The sequence below is a fragment of the Falco naumanni genome, chromosome 3 (genome assembly GCF_017639655.2).
Source record: "Falco naumanni isolate bFalNau1 chromosome 3, bFalNau1.pat, whole genome shotgun sequence".
Classification (NCBI taxonomy): Eukaryota; Metazoa; Chordata; class Aves; order Falconiformes; family Falconidae; genus Falco; species Falco naumanni.
In genome coordinates, this window is record NC_054056.1 from 54,223,080 (window position 1) to 54,242,359 (window position 19,280).

Sequence of the window (19,280 nt, forward strand, 5' to 3'; positions counted from 1 at the left end):
CAGTGGACCAGTCATCTGTTCAGGAGGAATGATCAAGAGGTATGCTTAGACTAAGCAAAAGAGATGCTACCCTCTGTGTGTACACCACGAGAAATGAAATTAAGTTGTAAATTAGTTATTCAAAGCTATAACTAATTCTCCCACCCCACTTGAGCATGCTACTGGGCAAAGAATATACCTTTACAGGTTATAGGATGCAAGACTTAACAAAAATCTTAAGAAACTGAAGACTTTAATAACAAGTATCTAGTTTTGACATATTACTGCAATATTCTTAAACCTGAGCTGCCTGTGAGTGGTGACATTTGTTTCCAGCAGAGCTATGGGGGAGGGGCGGGAGCAGGATGCACAGCACACAGGATGGGGCCAGGGTGAGGCCCGTGAGGAGAACTGGGCAGGCCAAGCCATGGCGGACAGGGTGCGGTGGTGGCTGGGCTCGCCTGTGGCAATGGGACCAGCCCCAGCTCAAGCTGGGCAGAAGCTCACTGATAAACAAGGCTGGGGGCATGAAGTACTAGGCCAGGCATGGCCGACAGGCCCAAGTGGGACCAAGCCAGCTGTATATTTACAAGGGATAGGTATTGCTCCCTGGTAAAGTCTCTGTATCACTTGTCGCTGCTTTCATGGTGGATCTTGTATCCATGTACCTGACCATATAGAGAGATGATACTGTCAGTTCCAGGTGCCTGACTTTGAATTAAATGGAGTCTGGAGAGAGACTGGGTTGTTAGCACATGCATTTCCTGCACAGTTAGGAGGAAACACACGGTAAAGCAAATTGCAGGGCTACAAGTCTATATAAACCAATCTGACCAAACGAAAACATTTTCTGTTCTTACATGTGAAGTGGAAACTTGTGCTCTTGGATGAGACCTGCAAAAAACCCCAGTTTAAGCTGTCAGTACTGGCAGACTAGCATAACTTTTGGAGGCTTCTTAATCAGGTGTAGAAGAGAAGCTTTAAGCTGTACACTAAAATTTAATAGGAACCATTTGAGTGGTGGTTCCTGAAATGTTACAGAAAAATGAAATTTAGAGAGTGAAAAACCTAATAGCCAGAGACACTTTTACAGGCTTCAAATGAGCTCCATCTCTGACAAAGCTCTGAACCTTGCTAACATAATGACAATAATATTATGAATGAAAAAAACCCAACACACTTATACAACATTCCTGGAACAAGGTGAACAAATTAAAGAAGTAGAAAATATTGATTACCTATGTTAAACCATTAAAATCACTTCTTTGAAACAGTTTTGTTAGATAAAGATGTAAAACAAGTGTGTGTGTAGAATCATGTCTGCAGAATCTCTTCTAGCAGGCATGGTAATACACGTGCCACAGTAGCACTGACAAAAAACCACTTTTAGGTTAGCATTAATCTATTCCACTCAGGTATAGAAATATAATCAACCTCAGCATCCTCAAATCAAATAATTGTTAGGAAAAGTGATAAAAAACCTTACTGATTAAAGTATTAAAACATATGCCAAAGAGAACAGCAGAATCAGGATGTGATCTACGGTTTTCAGTGTTAAAAAACAGAACAGCACCAAGGAGCTGTAAAGGTTGTCACTTGCAAGCATTTTGCCACTGTAGGAGAGAAAAATGAGGATAGCTTGACAGTTAGAATTAATGTCAGTTATTGGGCACTCACAGAAGTCTGAAGAAACAAATAGGACAAAGCGAAGAAATCCAGAGAGCTTCACTTGTTCAGGAAAATGGTATTTTGATGTCTGAGCCTGGCTGTGAATCACAGGGTGTTAGAAGAAGTACCATATAAGACTGTCGCCCTTGACAGACAGTATTCTCCAAGCCCCAGGAGAGGAAAATATGAGGTATGGAGTTCTCTGCAAAGCATCTTTCCAGACTAGCAACTGCAGGCCAAAAAATGTCAACCCCCACCCCCCAAATGAACAAAAAACCAAAAAGAACATATACTTTTAAAATTTTTGGGCTGAAGTAACATTGATTAAAAAAACAACACGTTTAGGATCTAAGCAACAGGAGAGGCTACTTTAGGAGACAAATTCTAAACATTGTTAATGCTGTTTAGGCTGGTATACTTGTCTTCTTGCCTTGAAGGAGATTATTTAATGTTGCAAAATCTGCTTTAACAAACTGGGTTTCAAACTGAGCTTCTCTGTTGCTGGAGGTATCATCTTGAAAGTCCTTTGTTAGTCACATAGGGTTGAATGAGATGCAGAATAAAGCAGGCACTGTAACTGATCACTGAGCGACAGGGAAAGACATCGCACCATTTAGCCCAGTCCCTGTGCTTACAAGAGAATTGACTGAACTTAGAAGCTGAATATGTGAAAACTGAATGTTATGCCCTGATGAAGAGGAGGTTTTTGTCTTACATCTAAATTACTTTTGGCAATTGAACGATGGCTTTTTGTTTGTTTGGTTTGGTTTTAGGGGACTGAATGTCTGTGCACCTATATTAAGTCTGATACGCTGGGATATGGTTTGAAGTTTTTCCTGACTGCCCTGATCAATCATGTTGTCAGCCCTAACCTTCATTGACTGATTAAAACGCAGAACTCATCAAAATTATTCACTCTGAAGAGATTATAATCTGACCATTTTACTGAGGTGATATATTATTCATAGTTTAAAATAATTTTTTTTTCCTAATATATACAGCAAATTCTGTTTTCAAATTTAAATTTAAAAAAAAGTAAAACTTAGACAGCATTTCCTTTTTCATTCTTATGATGGCAATAAAAACCTTAAAGGTGACAAGACTATTATTTAAAATATAATGTGACTGGGTGTAAATTACATATGTCAAAGTTGCAGTGAGGCTTTATCAGTTTTGTTGTTAATGGCATTGGCATTTGCAGCGACATCTCAAAACTCAGCAAAAGCTAATACCTGTGCACTAGCAACTTGTTCTAAATAATGTGGAACTGATCATTTGAGGAAATTGTCTTATTAAAACTTTACAACAAAAAATGTGAAAGAAGAAGATATGTTGCTTCTTTCAAATAAGATGTACTCTTCAACAAGAATGTCCCAGTTGTGCTAAAATAATGTGTCCATATCTACAGAAATGTTAATTCCAGAAATTCCCATTGGCATCAATGAAAAAATGCTTAATGAATGCAGATAGAGGCATTTGAGTTTGTGACCTCTTTTTTTGTTCATTTGTTTTCTTTAGGGAAAACAATGTTTCTTATCCATTACTGGTAGAAGTAATGACTAAGATCTCAGTAAATGAAATAACTAGAAAAACTGATAATTTTTCTCTCACTTTGTGCTTAATTTCTTTTAGAGAGATCCACATACCAGTGAAAGTAGTGAGAATATTGCCACTGAATTCAGAAAACCATGTATCAGGAACATTTTGCCTTAGATAACAGTTTGTCATAAAATCAGTTTTATTCTTTCCCTGGGGAACTCAATTTATTAGTCATTTTCTTCTGCCAGTGTGGGTCTTACAGCCAGTGACAGGAACAATGGCAAATATATAGTAATAAAACCATAAAAATTGGCATAGGCGTGCAGATACAATTAAATTATTCCAGCTATTTAAAATAAAATCTGATCCAATATCAGGTTGTCAGTTTGTGCAATCAGTTTCCAGTTTTTAAAAATGCACTGCAGTCTGAATGCATAGGTCTGATCCAAATAAGTAAATGGAAAGATACCCACTGATTTCAGTGAGTTTTTTATCAAGTCCTCATTACTTTATATAAAGATCTAATAATAGTCACCTCCAAAGGAGACTATGAGAATGAAACTCCAAGTCATCTCAGAATATCAGGAATTTATTTTCTCTAATTTATGAAACTTCATGCCATTGAAGAAGGTGCTATTATTCTTCTGAAGGGTGAACATAGAATTTTAAGTCAAATATTCTTTCCAGTGGTTCCCGTACCTATCAAGTCTATGTATGTTATGATCTTAGCTGAATTTATCACACACAGGAATGAACTGGTATGGCCAACAGCAGAATTCATGCTTGAGAAAAACTGAAAGTTGGCTTCTTCACTGAAAGAGTCAAAGTGAAATGCTAAGTTATTGTTCTCTTGATTCCTTCTCAGCATTTATAACTGCTACTCTAAGAAATATTTCATTATTTTATAAGGCTAGCATGCCACCGGAAACTAGAGAATGTCAAATGATAAGCTCAGAGAAATAAGACTTTGGCTGTATTCTTATATGAACAATTTATTTGAAGAGATCAGGAATAATTGATGAATGCTGGAAATGGCTGTGAGAGCTGGCATTTTGTAACCACAGTTAGCATTAGAACATTTCTGGTAAGAATGGAAAATACATTGCTTCTCAATGCTGAAATGGGATACCCTATTACAAGATAAATGTTTGCCTATATATATTTATACATACGTACATATGTATAGGTAATTGTATATCTATAAGACAGCAGGGTAGAAATAGAGAACAAGTGAGCAAGCATAAGAGGTTGTTCCCCCACTATGTCAAGTATAGTTTTAACATTGTTCTGCAGTTAGACTAAGCCTTTTTTTTTTTTTTTTTTTTTTTTCCTGGAGTAGGTAAGAATTCTCCTGAAGAGTGGAATAAGATAAAAAGGTTATATATGTACATGGCATTATATCTGTACAGTCTGTCATATCTATATATGATATTTTGCAACATACAGATGGTATACATATGATAGGCATATATGGCATTAAAGTAATGATTCATGACAATATTATGTTGGAAGCCTTCTGTGCTTCTCTGTAACACATTTATCTGACATGCTTTGTTTTCTGGAAAACAGTTCAGTCATGTGTATACAACGTTTCGTATAATCAGCTGCAGAAGGTTTTTATTGCATTACCTGTGACAAAGCTGGCAAGCGCCCATCTGAAGCAGGCTGCTTCCGTTAGTGGAGGAAAGAAAAGCAAGGTGTACCTTTCTCCCCATTCTAAGTGAAATTTTATGCAGAGATGGACAATGGACTATCTCAGCAGCTTTACAGGAGAAGCTGTGTATCAGGATTTCACAGTGCCTGTTTCACTCTGTTTTGAGCAGGAGCGACTGTTCTCTAACACACAGAAGCAGCTGTCTGATGAGAGCCAGCTATGGCCAGTTGCTAGATGTGGGTATCGTGGTGCTACCTCTTCCCATACCTCCATCCCTCATGCATAGTCTTGCTCTGGCAGGACAGTAGTGTGTTTGTGCCAGCTGGACCCAAGGAGCTGCTAATAAAAGAGGTCTTATCAAACCATGAGAGTGAGGAGTAAGAGCCCATCACACATTGCCCACCCCAGTTCTGCATTTGAGTCACTGACTCATCCAAAGTTCTTGTCTGTATTTTTCTCACTGGCCTTTTGCTGCTGGTTTTTGTTTGGTTCCAGTTAATTTCTGCATGTTTTCATACACTTCCTATCAGAAGTGTAACAGTTACTAGGAATTAGCTGGCAGTGAATGTCAGCAGTTCTGCCTTCTGGCCATGGAAGTGGCTGATGCTATATAAACAGAAAAAAAGCAGGAGCCACGCTGAAGGTGAGGTTTACCTGGGAAACTAAAGTAGTCAGATATCAGCAAAGCAGAAATTATCTGAACAGCTGAAGAACACCAAGAACAAAGATTTGGAGCTCAGTGGGTTAAGGGTCAGGTACCTGAGCAGCTGGGGAAGGGAGGAAGAGTGTAGAGAATGAAACAGAGACTTGGTAAAGGGATGTAGCCAGTGCAGAGGGACTTCAGAAATCCAATTTTCTGAAGTCAACAAATCTTCAGAGTTCAAAACAAGCCTTTAAATATGACTTCACCAAGGAAGTAGGTGACCTGCTTTATCAGGAATGGAAACTGCATGTCCCCCAGTAGAAGAGGAAATGGCAAGAATTTTCAAGACAACTTGTTTATAAAAAGTGGTGGTTACTATGAGAAAATTTCAGCAATGCGAGGTGACTGAACTCTAGTAATTTTTCATTCCAGTGCAGGGGTGGAGCAACCAGTAAATGAAATTGTAACCACTATAGAAAGTATTCCTATTACTTTGTGTGTTGCTGTTAATGTCCCATTTTGTGGAGAATACAAACAGCTTCCTTGATTTATAATATTTAAAAAACATGGTGAAAGTAGAATTCACTTAACAGCAATTTAATTGAAATATATTCTTCTGAGTTCTGGAAGATGGGAATGTTGGAACATAAGTAAGGATTACTGTAAGAAATAACATTAGAAAAAGGTGAGGCAAGCAAAATGAAGCTTACTTACTATAACAAATTTCATGTTAGTAAGAATTGTTTTACAAACATTCTTTTCAGAGAGACCAGTTGCAAAGTGTAACAAGGAATCAAAATGTATCATAATGCACTATCTGAAAAGGTTCATTTAAAGATATGAGCTATTAGTAAAAGTGTCAGACTGCTTAATAGCACATAATTCTCAAACTATATGAGCTTTAATATTTTAATGAGGTGAAGTGGTGAGTCCTGTTGCTACTACAATATGCTATGTTTGTGTACTTTGTGCAAATGCAGAAAAGGTTTTTAAGCAATTGTTCTGTCATGTAAAAACCTACCTGAAGTTAAGATTATTTGTAAAGAAGTATATCTGGTGTCTAATACAGTAGTTTCTTTTTGCTTATGTTTTCAAATGAAGATGCATATAGCTGGATGCTGGCTATGTTTACTGGCTTTTTGTGCTATTTCTGCCCTACTTCACCTTTCCGTATCATTCTCCTGAAGTCTTCTGGGTATGCTTGGCAGTTTGATTATGTCTCACGTGTCTATTGAAAATATTACTTGCCTTCTCTGTTACTGGAAAATTTGATGTTGCTTGTATTATCAATTGCTTTTAAAATGAGTGGTTTTCCCTATTAAAGACCATTTAGAGTTTTATATCAAATAATAGCATTTTCTTCTCACCCCTGCTACTTTATGAGTAGATTTAAAGACTTCTTTGCAAAGAGCAATACATCTATTACTTTTTGAGAGAACTTAGCTTGTATGTAAGAGACATTTCCTAAAAAAAATTCTAGGTTTCAAGCAGTTTCCATGAAGTATGCTTGATTTCAGCCCTGTTAAATTATGAAGATATATACCATAAAGCTTTGTTTAGAAAAGCTGAGATGGTGGCCAAATTGCTTGAGGAAACATGAAAAGATTAATGACTGGGTTTTGCCTGGCTCCCAGATTCTTACTTCCTGAATCAGTGTAGCTGAGACATATCATAAAGATGACACATATTGACTCTGGGGAGGAAGCAGCAATTATTTGCCTTATTATTTTCCATGTCAGGCAAGTAATAGAGTAATATTGTGCCAGCCAGTGAAAGAAGAAATGTCTAGCTTGTCTGTTCTTCAGCTTGAAGGACTGCTGTACATACTTCTCAAACACGGGTATGTATTTGGAGATTAGGACCTTACTGCAACAAATAATAATAATAATTAGAAAATCTAGATCTTCTGCTAGATTCTACTTTGAAGCAAGACAAAATACCAGGAAGTATAAACACAGTATTCAGTTTCAACATTAGTGTCCTTCCAGGGAAGTGGCCTATGGATCACAAGTTCCAGAAAAATAATTTTGGTAGTAGTGTTGTGTAGTCTTTCTCCCACAAGGTAGAACAAAGGTGTTTAATGTTTGTTTAGTCATTCTCAAATGTCTTTACACGTTGCCTTTGTTGTTTCATAGATCTATTTGCGATTCTTGGACTACGAGATGCAGAATTCCAATGAATGCAAAAGGAATTTTGTAGCTGTCTATGATGGAAGCAGCTCTGTGGAGGATTTGAAAGCAAAGTTTTGCAGCACTGTTGCTAATGATGTAATGCTGCGGACAGGTCTCGGAGTGATCCGCATGTGGGCAGATGAAGGCAGTCGAAACAGCCGATTCCAAATGCTCTTCACATCTTTCCAAGAACGTAAGAACCTAATCAATGCATCTGCCTTTCAGTTTGTTAAATGGTCCCAAAAACTGTTAATGTTTTCTTTATGCAGAGTAGTCACTGAAAAATGTTCCCAAACAAGCTATGTAAATTTTCAGAACAGTTTTTTATGCCAAGCATTTGTAGTGTGCAATAATTTGTGGCACAGTAGACAGAGCTCAGGATTCAGAGAGAGCACAGGATTCAAAGACAGGAAGACAGCTATGAGTAGTCACGACCTGCCCTGTCATAAGACTGTGACTTTTGTCTGATCCCCAAGCTACTGGGCTGCTGTGTCTTTTTCCTTACACAGTGCAGAAAATAATACAGCAGTGAAGGTTTTTATCAAGCCTAATCCTTTTCTATTAATTTTATTTTTTAGGTCTCATTGTGATGGGCATTTGAAAAATACCTTATGATTGTTTTATCACAGCTGGTGGGTGTATTTGTGCATATCCCAGAATGCATATATCAATAAACATATAAGTCAGATACTTTTAAGCAAAGAATTTAGTTGTTGGGTTGTTTTTTTTTTATAGTAACAGGAGCTTTCTAAAAGTCTTACATGTTGTTTTGGTTAATACTCTTTCTATGCACCTTGCCTGCATTCATACGTTTAAATGATTTCTGGACCCAGATAATAAGGAAAACAGCCTTTGAAAGAAACGAAAGGTAGTTCTACCCAGTTAAGAAAAAAAAAAAACCAACCACCAAACAACCAAAAAACCCCAACCAAACAAATAAACCACAAAACCCACTCAACAAAATGCAATAATCTCATTAGCTTAAAATAACTGACTCAGGTAATCACTTGTGAAAGATATTGATTTGTTTTCTTTGATGGAAATAATACCGGTCCCTTGAGGAAGGAGAATATGCATTTATTTTCACATGCTGATTCATGTCTATTTTTAATGTATTTTTTGGTTTGTGCATCACATGTCTGACAGGAAGATTCCTGTGTGGCTGTCAGTGGTTGGAATGAAGGTGCACTTCTAGCAAACACGTTCTTCATCTGTATTCTGTGTGTGTGTACCCTGCAATGAGGCAATGAGACTCTGTTGAAAGCAACCTCTGTAATTCCTTAATTATGGCTCTGATTAAAAATTTCTGACAGTCCATGTGCCTGAAACTGCATACACCACTGTATTCTCACATTTCAGCCTTAGGGTGGATTATATTTTTCTTGTCTGTAAATCAGGCCAGGGTCTAAAAGATATTCAGAACCCTCAGCTGAGATGATACTGCCCTTCTGTCATTTCTGCAACTGGAGATGTCTTGAATATTCAAGATCTGATTCATTTTTTTCACAAGGCATCCTGATCTGTTACCTTAGAAACAACTGCATAGACATTGGAGGTTCATAGCGTATAAAGAACTGGAGAGTGAAGTGCTATGATGACTAACTTGAAATGAAGGTTTGAATAAGTGTGTGTTTGCAAGGCTTTCATATTTTAAAGGAAAATAAGGAAAAATGTGGGCTTTTCTCTTATAATATTCTAAGACGTTTACCTGACATGCTACATCTTATGAGCTACTCCATTCTTGTAAACAGACGATAGTTTATACTGCATGGTATTCTGACTGGGAAGTTGAAAATAGTAACATGATGTGTTTTCTCTAAATTTATTCTGAATAACCATTGTGCACTAAAAGCTGAAAATTTATTAAGGGCTAAATTGTGCTTTGAGATATGTATACACAGCCTGTTCATAAATAGTAGAAGAAGCTGCATCTGTATTTTTAATGGTGTAAATTGCCTTTAAAGATTTAAAGGTGATGCAAACTGTACTTTCTGTGCCATGTCAGTTGTCTGTAAGTGCTGCCTTATGCCTCAGACCAGAGCTGGCTGTCAGGAGTCAGCTAGAGCAGATGTCCGGTGTGCGCACTGGCGAGACACAGCTCATAGAATGTAAACTGCAATGTCTTTCAGCAGCGTGTGGGAATAATTAGATCATCTGCATGGAAGAGAAGGAATGTCAGACCTCATTCAGGGAGATGTACATCAGGGAACAGACACCTGTGTCTCTGCTCGGGGGCAAAGAAAGAGGAAAAAAGCTATTTTGTTCACCTAGAGATGAGAAAGAAACAAAATAGAAAATGAAATTTATGTTGTGGCCATGTGCATCAGAAAAAGTGACAAAGTAAAATTCCTGCATTTACTGTTGCTGTGGGAATGACCAGGAGGTGTCATGATCTGTAGCTCCCCAAATTCCTCTCCTTAGTGTGGAGTTAAGTTGTTGAGATTGTGAGTCTTCCCTTACACAAGGCTCTGTAAACTGGAAGTGGTTTGGTTTTTTTGTGAAAACAGGCTACTTAGCCTGAGGAATGTTTTCTTTCTGTGTGAATCTGTTCAGTGTTCATTCTTGTTATAGAGCTGTTTCCTGGGGTCTTGACATTTGTGTAGAGCAGAGAAGTCTTAAAGAAATTTTTTACATTATTATTTTCATACAGTTTGATCAGTGTGGTCCAATTACATTTGAAATATGTCTCTCTTTTGTTGGTGTCTAAAGGTGGTCTTACAAGTTTCCAAAGCTCTAGCAGTGATGTTTTGTAGAGCAGCAGTACTATAAATATGTCTGAAGGAAAGGCATACAATGACAGAGGTTGTTAAATTTCCGGTGCCAGAAAACCCGTAACGATTCTCACATCATGAAAATAGTAGAGCTCTAAGTAACACTTAAAAACCAATTAATTTTTAATAGCTGATAATTTAGAGTGATGATCTGATATTTTGTGATCAGCATTATTAGCTATTCCAACTGTCATTATGGGCTTTGTCTGCTTATGTCCTTACCTTTTTAATCCTTAATATGTCTTCTAAAAAAAAAATATTATATATATATATATATATATATATATATATATATATAATCATATTTTGTGTATGGTAGTCACTTGTATAACAGATTTTAAATATCCAATAAATAAATTTAAGAATCATAAAAAGAAAAACAAGAAAGCTGATATCATCAAAAAGTGTCTGTTGATCTAGTAAGAAGTCTTGAAAAATGAGTCTTTTGTTTCACCCACTGACTAACTGTTCACTTCATTTTCCATGACTGTGAGAGTGATCTCCAGCCTGATTAATGACAGACATGCTACACCTACAGCTTCTTCAAAGAGCTGCTCCTGAGCAGACACACCTACACTTTAACCAAAAAGCAGATTCGTAGAACCAAGGCATATGGGATAAGACAAAATCCCTCTGTATGCACAGCAGGCAAGATGTTCTTTCACCTCTGACTGCTATTTGGTAGCACTGCTTCCTTCTTCATCCCTGCATCAGAAACCCCAGACGTGAAAAATATCATTCCTTCTCTTATTTTGTTCTCCTTTTCAGCTCTAAGTGTTTTTAAAGCCCTGTCACACATGGTTTTCCTATAGCAGCATAAGTTCTATTGTTCTTATTTTCCTTTTATTGACAAAATATTTGGCTAGAAATCTAGGGCCATGTTTAAAATAGTGCACAGCTTTATGAAGTATCAACACTCAAGTCCTTGTTTACAGCCAGAATCCTTGAAGATGATCACACCAGCACAGGCAATTTTCTAATAGGGAAAATACTGCAGGTATGCAGTAGTAACAATGACTGTTATTGTTGTAATGCAAAGGGAACTACTGAGGAAGGGAACAACAAACCAATAAGTGCAACACGTGAAAAGATGGTTTCCCATTGCAAGGACTTAGTAGTGTAAATAGGCTGCAGCTTTACTGGTTTTGCTCTGTGCTTCCACACTAACACTTAAAAAAGAAAACACTTGTGTTGCTTTCTTGCTGGTGAGCACTCATCTGTGATTTTCTTCCCCTCTGTGCTATTTGCAGCTACCTCTACTGAAAAGCCCTCACTGGCTAAGCATCCCAAAGACTCTCTGACCCTGAACAAAATAACAGTTTGTGGTGCATAGTGTATAAACTGAACACAGAATGGAGCTCTGAGCATGTGCTCCTGAGTTGCCATTCTCTGGTGAGTTCATATATCAAAAAACCCCCATGAAACCACATATAAGTGTTTTTTAAAGACTAGATTATTGATATGTATCTGGTATTAACTATCTGTAAAAGTTACATTTATCTTGAACAGAGCTGACTGAAGGTGACTGAGAAAGAAAATTCAGTATTAATCACATTTCATTTTCAAGTTTCTAACAGATATATTTTAATAAGATTTTTTTTCATTAGTGTCAAATGAAAAAATAAGTAATTACTTAACATTATTAATAATTAAGATTACTTGCTTTTAACCATCTTCATAATTTTATAATTTTAATAAAGTGGAACAGTCTCTCAGCATGACTGAAGTACTTTTCCTCAGAGAAGCTGAGAAAAGAAGTCTTCCTCTGTTTCAAGGATGATCTATACTTCACGTACTCAAGAATTCTTATGCAGAGCATGATGAAATGAGCTGTCTTGAGTATATGAGGAGTAGGTGTGAAATGTCTAACAAGTGGAGCGGAAAATATTTCTCACATCTAACCATTGTTAAGATTTCAGAAATTTCCTGTTCACCCTCAGGAGAAAGCAAGATCCCTCCAAAAGGTCATGACAAGAAGGGGGGAAAAGAAAGAAGCCTAAAAATACCTAAAGTAGGGTAGGACATTCATCTAAGATTAGTGAGTCCTGGACTGAAATCCCTGTCTTGAAAAAAGCTCAAAGGGTAAATCTACATGGTTCAATGAAGTATGACATAGACACCCAAGTTAGCTTGCTCAGAACACTTCACTCCCTAGAAGCAAAGAAGTTGCGCTAACCCTGCATGGTGCTTAGAAACAGTGCAAATGCACAGGGAGAGCACTGCACTGAAGTGGAACAGCCAGGCTTCACAGCAGGTCCATGATAAATCAGCTTTTGGCCTCACCTTGTAAAAATGTTTTGACTTGGCCGTGTCTGCATTTTATACCCAAAGTATCTTGTAATGTCCAGCAAAACAATGCCCAACAAACAAAGATATTTTTATTATTATTATTAATGTCATAACATCACAACAGTATAATAATTATTAATAACACAGAGAATATTTAATTGCTATAGTGCTTTATAAATATTGTTATTTTATAGTATAAATGTGCATGCGTTACTTGTGATTATTTTATTGTCTCAGTGGAAGCAAGTGGGGTTTTTAGGTATAAAATAGAACTGCTTTTGTTTCACGTTACTTTGTAAACATGGCATATGGAAGAACTATAAACGTTCTTTATGTTTCTCTGCCTTAGAGCTGTTCAGGATTAAAAGAATTTACTATCATCTTGCATCAATAAATGAAAAAGTATAGATTATTTGTCCCATGTGCACCCCCAAAACCTTCCAATAGTAAGAAAATAAAGTCAATTCCATTGGCTCAATTTTTATGAGTTTTGAAAGCAGTAACTTTCAAATACTAAACTCAGGGTTTTTTTAATATTGTGATGGTAACCTTCTGGAAATATGATCATTATTGCAACCTCCTAAGTTGTACTAGGAACAAAATATATTTACATGCCAGATAACAGAAAAAAAGGTTATTATTATAGGGTTTTTTAAAGTATGTTTCCTAAACCTGTAAAAGATTCTGGGATATCATGTCTATTTCTGTTAACTCACTTGCTTATATCTTCTAGGATAAGTGCACCATCTTGTGTTGAGTATAAATACTTGTAAAGCAGAAGATGTTACATTATAATTAATTCAATAACTACAGGTTTTTAACTTTATGTAAATAAAAATGTTTGCATATTAAGATACAAGATATCCCTACACATACCAAAAAATTCTTAAAAAGAAGATATTACCATTAAAAATAATGTAGAATGAAAGTGTTTAAAACTTTTTGTTTAATACATATTATTTTATATGAGCTATAATTTTACATCAAAACAATATATTGGTTCACATAAAAACTAGAAAAATAACCTTTATTAATATTCTTTAAAATGGTGATTTAATTTAAATTATAGTGTTTCCATGCTGCAAAAATCCAACAATTTATCAAAGACTTGAAGTTATTAAAATACATCAGATTGAATTATACATATAGTTCTAATTTGCTCGCTTGCATTATAATCATTATGAATTGTTCATTATGCTGAACAGGCTGTCTCACTTATTTCTTGACAGAGCTTGACTTCAGGCAGCTTTGGGACACAAGAGAAATAACATATCTGCATGTTCCCGACTTACTTTTAACCTAATTATGAAACCATCTTTTCAGGGAGTCAGAAGGGTTGAAGTTGGAAGGGACTCCAGGATATGATCTAGTCCAATCCTGCTCAAAGCAGGGTCAGCTACAGCAGGTTGCTCAGGGCTGTGCCCAGTTGGGTTGTGAATATCTTCAGTGACGGAGACTCCACAGCCTTTTTGGGAAACCAGCTCCTACACAGTGTTTGACCAGCTTCAAAGTAGAAGTTTGTTCTTGCATTCAAGAGGAATTTCCTGTATTTCATTCAGTGCTCATTGCTTCTTGACATATCACTAGGCACCATTAAGAGCCGGTTCTGTCTTCTTTACTCCCTCCCACCAGGTATTCATACACATTGATGAGAACCCCTCTGAGCTTTCCCTTCTCCAGGCTGAACAATCCCAACTCTCTCAGCCTCTCCTTAGGTCAGATGATCCAAGCAAGCCTTTAACAGACTTTTTGGCCTTTTTCTGGACTCACTCCAGTATGTCTTGCTGAGAAGGCAAGAATTGGACACAGCACCGCAGATGTGGCCTCACCAGTGCTGAGTAGAGAGGAAGGATCATGTCCCTCAACTGGCTGATGAGACTCTTTCTAATGCAGCCAAGAATACTGATGGTCTCCTTTGCCACAAGGGTACATTGCTAGCTTGTGGTCAACTTATTGTGTGCACCAGCACCTTTTCTGCTAACTTGCTTTCCAGATGGTCAGTCCCCAGCATGTACTGGTACATGAGGTTATTCCTCCCCAGACACAGGACTTTGCATTTCTTTTTATTGATCTGTTTGAAGTTCCTGTTTCTTCATCCTGCCAAGACCCATCTGCACAGCTGCCCAACCACTTGGTCCATCAATAAGTCCTCCCAGTTTTGCACTGCCTGTGAACTTGCTGAGGATACACTCTGTCCCATCATCCAATATATTAATGAAGAGGTTAAAGAGTATTGGCCTCAGTACTGACCCCTAGGGTATATCACTAGTGAATGGCCTCCAGCTTGACTTCATGCTACTTAACAGAACTTCTTGAGCTTGGCAGTTCAGCTAGTTTCAGCCCGACTCATTATCTGTATCTAGCCCATATCCACCAGTTTATTTATGAGGCTGCTACGGGAAACAGGGTTTAAAGTAAAGAAACATAACATCTACTGCTCTCTCCTCACTCACCAAGATAGTAATCCAATTGTAGAAGGCTGTCATGTTGGTCAAGCATAGTCTCCCTTTCATAAGTCCAGGCAGACAACACTCTTCTTGTCCTACATATGTTTGGAAATGATTTTCAGGATTATTTCCTCTGTCACCTTTTGAGGGATCAAGATGAGGCTGACTGACCCTTAGATCTCAGGATTCTCCTTGCTTTTCTTTAAGATGGGGGGACATTTAGCTTTCTTCCAGTCCTCAGAAACCTCCCCTAATCATCATGACCTTTCAGAGATAATCGTGAGTAGCCTTGCAATGACGTGAGACAACTACTTGGGGTATTGTATCAGGGCTTATGTCTGTCTGTCGTGTTTGTTTAAATATTCCCTAACCTGTTCCTCTTCCACTGAGGGTAAGTCTTCCCTGCTCTAGTCTTTCTCTCTCATCTCAAGTGCTTGGAACTCCAAAAGGCAAATCCCACCAAAAAAAAGATGGAGAAGAAGGCATTCAGTAGCTCCGCCTTTTCCATGTCCTTTGTCACAAAGTCCCTTGCCTCAGTCAGCCTCACACTCACATTTTCCCCCACCTTACTTTGGCAGCTGACAAACCTGTAGAAGTCCTTTTTGTTGCCCTTGACAGCCCTCACCAGATTCAACTCTAAGTGGTCTTCAGCTTTCCTGAGTGTATCACTGCATCTTTGGTCAGTGCCCCTGTATTTTTGCTGGAGTCATCTGAACTTTCTATGTGTCTTGTTTACATTTGAGCTTAGTCAGGAGCTCACTGTTCATTTGTGCAGGCTATCTGCTGCCTTCACTTGATTTTCTGCTTGTTCAGATAGACAGATATAGAGCTTAGAGAAAGCAACTTACAGAATCAACCAATTCTTCTGCAAACCTTATCTTTCTCGGACCACCCCCCATGCCATTCTTGCAAGCAGACTCCTCAACAGTGAAATTTTGCTCTCCTGAGGCCCAGAGTTGTGATCCTGCTTTTTGCTTTATTCCCTCTTTGCAGCATCCTGAACTCCACCATCTCATGATCACTGCAGCCAGGGCTGTACTTGACATTCACATCCCTGACTCATTTTTTCTTGTTTATAAAATTATGAGGCCCAGCAGAGCTCCCCACATCAGCTCCTTGATTATCTGTATCAGGAAATTATCATTATTTCATTCTGGAAACCTCCTGGATTGCTTGTGCCCTGTGTGTTGCCCTTCACAGATATCAGATGGTTAAATGAGGTGGTGAAACCCCCCTATAAGGACCAGAGCCTGCGAACATAAAGCTTCTTCCAGCTGCCTGAAGAAGGCTTCATCTACTTCTACTCCTTGATCAGGTAGTCTGTAGCAGACAGACAGCAACTACAATATCAATAGCTGTCAGCCAACACTGGGCTGCCCACTAATCCTGACTCAAAAACTCTCGTTTGGCTCCTTGCTCCATCCAAGGCAGAGCTCTGAACATTCCTGCTGCTCTCTCATATAAAGGATATTTGTGTAGTCTTAGGGAAGACCACAGACTGACAACACAGGTCTTCTGCTGGCTGCGGTGGAGAGATCTGTGCTGCTCTATCTAGTTGAAGCTAAGGATAGCAGTAGCTTCCTTTTGTGAAAACATCCACAGCCTTTCCTCAGGTTAAAATGTTAATGTATTGAGGCATTGTCACAGATGACATTCAAAAATTAAGCTATCAAGCGCTGCTGTCACATACCTTTTCTGCTTGATTCCATGCCCACCTGGGTAACAAGTTCAGGGAAGCATCAGGACCAGATCCACCTTGCTGTAAAAGAATCCTGTTTACTACCAATTAATTTAACTTTTTTTTAAATTCGTAGAATGTCCTAGATGCAGCATCCCAAGATATGCCTTTTCAAGGGCAAAAAACCTAATTCCTCCAATGTGCAATGGGACTGACAAGTTTTCGGCTTCCCTCGATGCTTTCATTCATTCCAGCTAAAAGCCCTCATTAGAATGGGAAAAATATATTGATTTCTTGTCCAGCTTAATCGCTCCAGGTTCAAGGGACCACAGGGAGGACTTGACTATACTAATTTTATAAACATGAACAAGATGAGGCTGTTTGTCATTAGGTTTAGGAATCTTACATTTGGGGTTTTCTCATGCTAAGTTTGCTGTTCTTAATCTGAAATTGCTCTGCCTTGCTATTCATGTAAGTTTTGATGTTTATTCACATACATCTCCTTCCTCCATAGTTTAACAGCACAATTTAGAGAAACTTAGATTTTCTTTTTTCTTCCTTTTTCTTGCCTTTCATTTCCAGAACTCCCTGCCATCACTTTGCATAATAATCCCTTCTTATATCTGCAGAAAATGTCTTTTGTACTGCTCGATTTTTTCTGTTATTTCTGAAACATTTCCTAATATTTTTCATTTGCTATAAAATATCTTGTCATTCCTTTCCGTGCAGAATGTCTTAAGTGTCATCTGTTTCTGCTATGCAGTTCTCTCTTTCTTCCTCTTCCTTTCACTTCCTTTACTACCTTCCTCTAGTTCTCCTTTTTGACTTCTGTCACTATACTTCTGAATTCCTTTACTTCTGCCTTGCACAACTGTCCTTCCCTCCCTTAAATTGTTCTCTTTTGGGGATTGTTTTTCCACTATTAATCCTTTCTTTGCTGTTGTGTTCAGGGTCAAATCAGACTGGTTTTAAAGTGGCAAGAGCAAGTCATAGACATCTAGGAGGTTCTGCCTGCTCAGACACAGCAGTCTGTCATCAACAGTTTACTTCTAAAGCCTTTCATGGCACTCTGCATGTTTTCTGTTTTTTTGGTGGTTTTGTTCAGGTTTTTTTCTTCTTCTTTATGGCTTTATTAGCATAAACTTTCCTAATCTCGCACTTCTTTTTTTCCCCCTTGTTCTCCTGTCACTCCCTGTGCTTTCTCCATTTGTCATTTGAGTCTTCTTTTCTTCTGCACTTTCTAATTATTATTATGTATTTTGAATGTGTGGCTGCCTAGGTCTTCGTAGGTGACCCTTTCATAAATTTTCTCCCTCTCTGTTTCACGTTTTTCTTCAGAGCAGGCAGTGAGACTCTTTCTGTGTGTTGGAAAGACCCAGTTCCAAAAGCTGCTCACCTTGCCAGAAACAGATTGTAGCTAGCATGTGAAAGGGTGATAGTGCCTCTAATGGGCTCCCTATATGATGTGTCACATCATGATGTGACACAGTATCCTCCAGGCTCAGCCCTCACTGTCCCCAGATGACAGCAACAGATAGATAAGGACTGTCCTAAAACACCCTCCCTTGCTAATACGCATGTGTGCTGTTCTGTTCTTTCTGTCCAGTTTAAAGTAAAATCCTCCCTGTAACAAATTTAACACCTGACCGGGGTCGCTGCAGCTTAGGAGATGGCATACCAGATCTTTCCAAAGATTGAACAGTGGGCAGAACCAGTGTGGCTGAACAGTCTTCTGAGTTGGCTGAAAGATACAGTATATGTATACTGTTATATCCAAGTGGATGGTTGCATATTTGGGTGTGTGTAAAACTTTTGATGACATTTATTATTTGTTTAACAGACCATAACTGCTCTGAAGAAGCCATTGTAGTCAGTTATGGATATCTGAACTTAAGTGTTTATTGAGAAGTGGATTTCTTAACATGATATATGGGGTCATTAAGTCTTACTATATAAATCCTTTGTACTGTTCTTAGCAAAACACTGCAACAAATTTCTCCTCTGAGCCAGTCTCTGTGCTATGCATATATGTTGTCACAGGAACTACTTTTAAAGTCGCAGAGGAGAAAATAGCCGTGAAGCATCAAATTCAAAGCATCAATAATGTGAGCGTCATAACTCCTTTCTGATTAGTTAAAGGTCTTTCTTTAAGATTTATTTTTTACCTTTCCCTTAAAAATAATTATAATAATGCTTTTGGGTTGTTTGAGCTAAAAAAGTACACAAAGAGTTCAGGTTTAACTGTTTTAACACTGATAAAAGTTTGTAGCTCTTTTTCTAAATGGGCAAAGATCTGGTTTGGTTTTAATAATGGAATTATGAGGAGTAATTTATCTTTACTATGTTATATAATTTTGGAGTAGTAACTTTACAACCCTAACACGTAATGATCTCCCAACACCTGAGTAAGTAGCACAGTTTAGCAATGTGTACAGTTCCTT

At 37.9% G+C, this 19,280-nt stretch overlaps 1 protein-coding gene across 5 annotated transcripts in view; it reads left to right on the plus strand.

Annotated features, from left to right (window-relative positions):
• Positions 1-19,280, plus strand: part of NETO1 (neuropilin and tolloid like 1) — an 88,640-nt gene that overhangs the window by 44,707 nt on the left and 24,653 nt on the right. For all 5 annotated transcript variants that reach the window (XR_005827071.1, XR_005827072.1, XR_005827073.1 and 2 more), the window contains exon 7: positions 7,619-7,847. Coding sequence is in view for 2 of the 5 variants with exons in the window: in XM_040588154.1 (XP_040444088.1) it covers positions 7,619-7,847 (229 nt within the window). In the remaining 3 variants the exon portion in view is untranslated. The remainder of the gene's footprint in view (positions 1-7,618; positions 7,848-19,280) is intronic.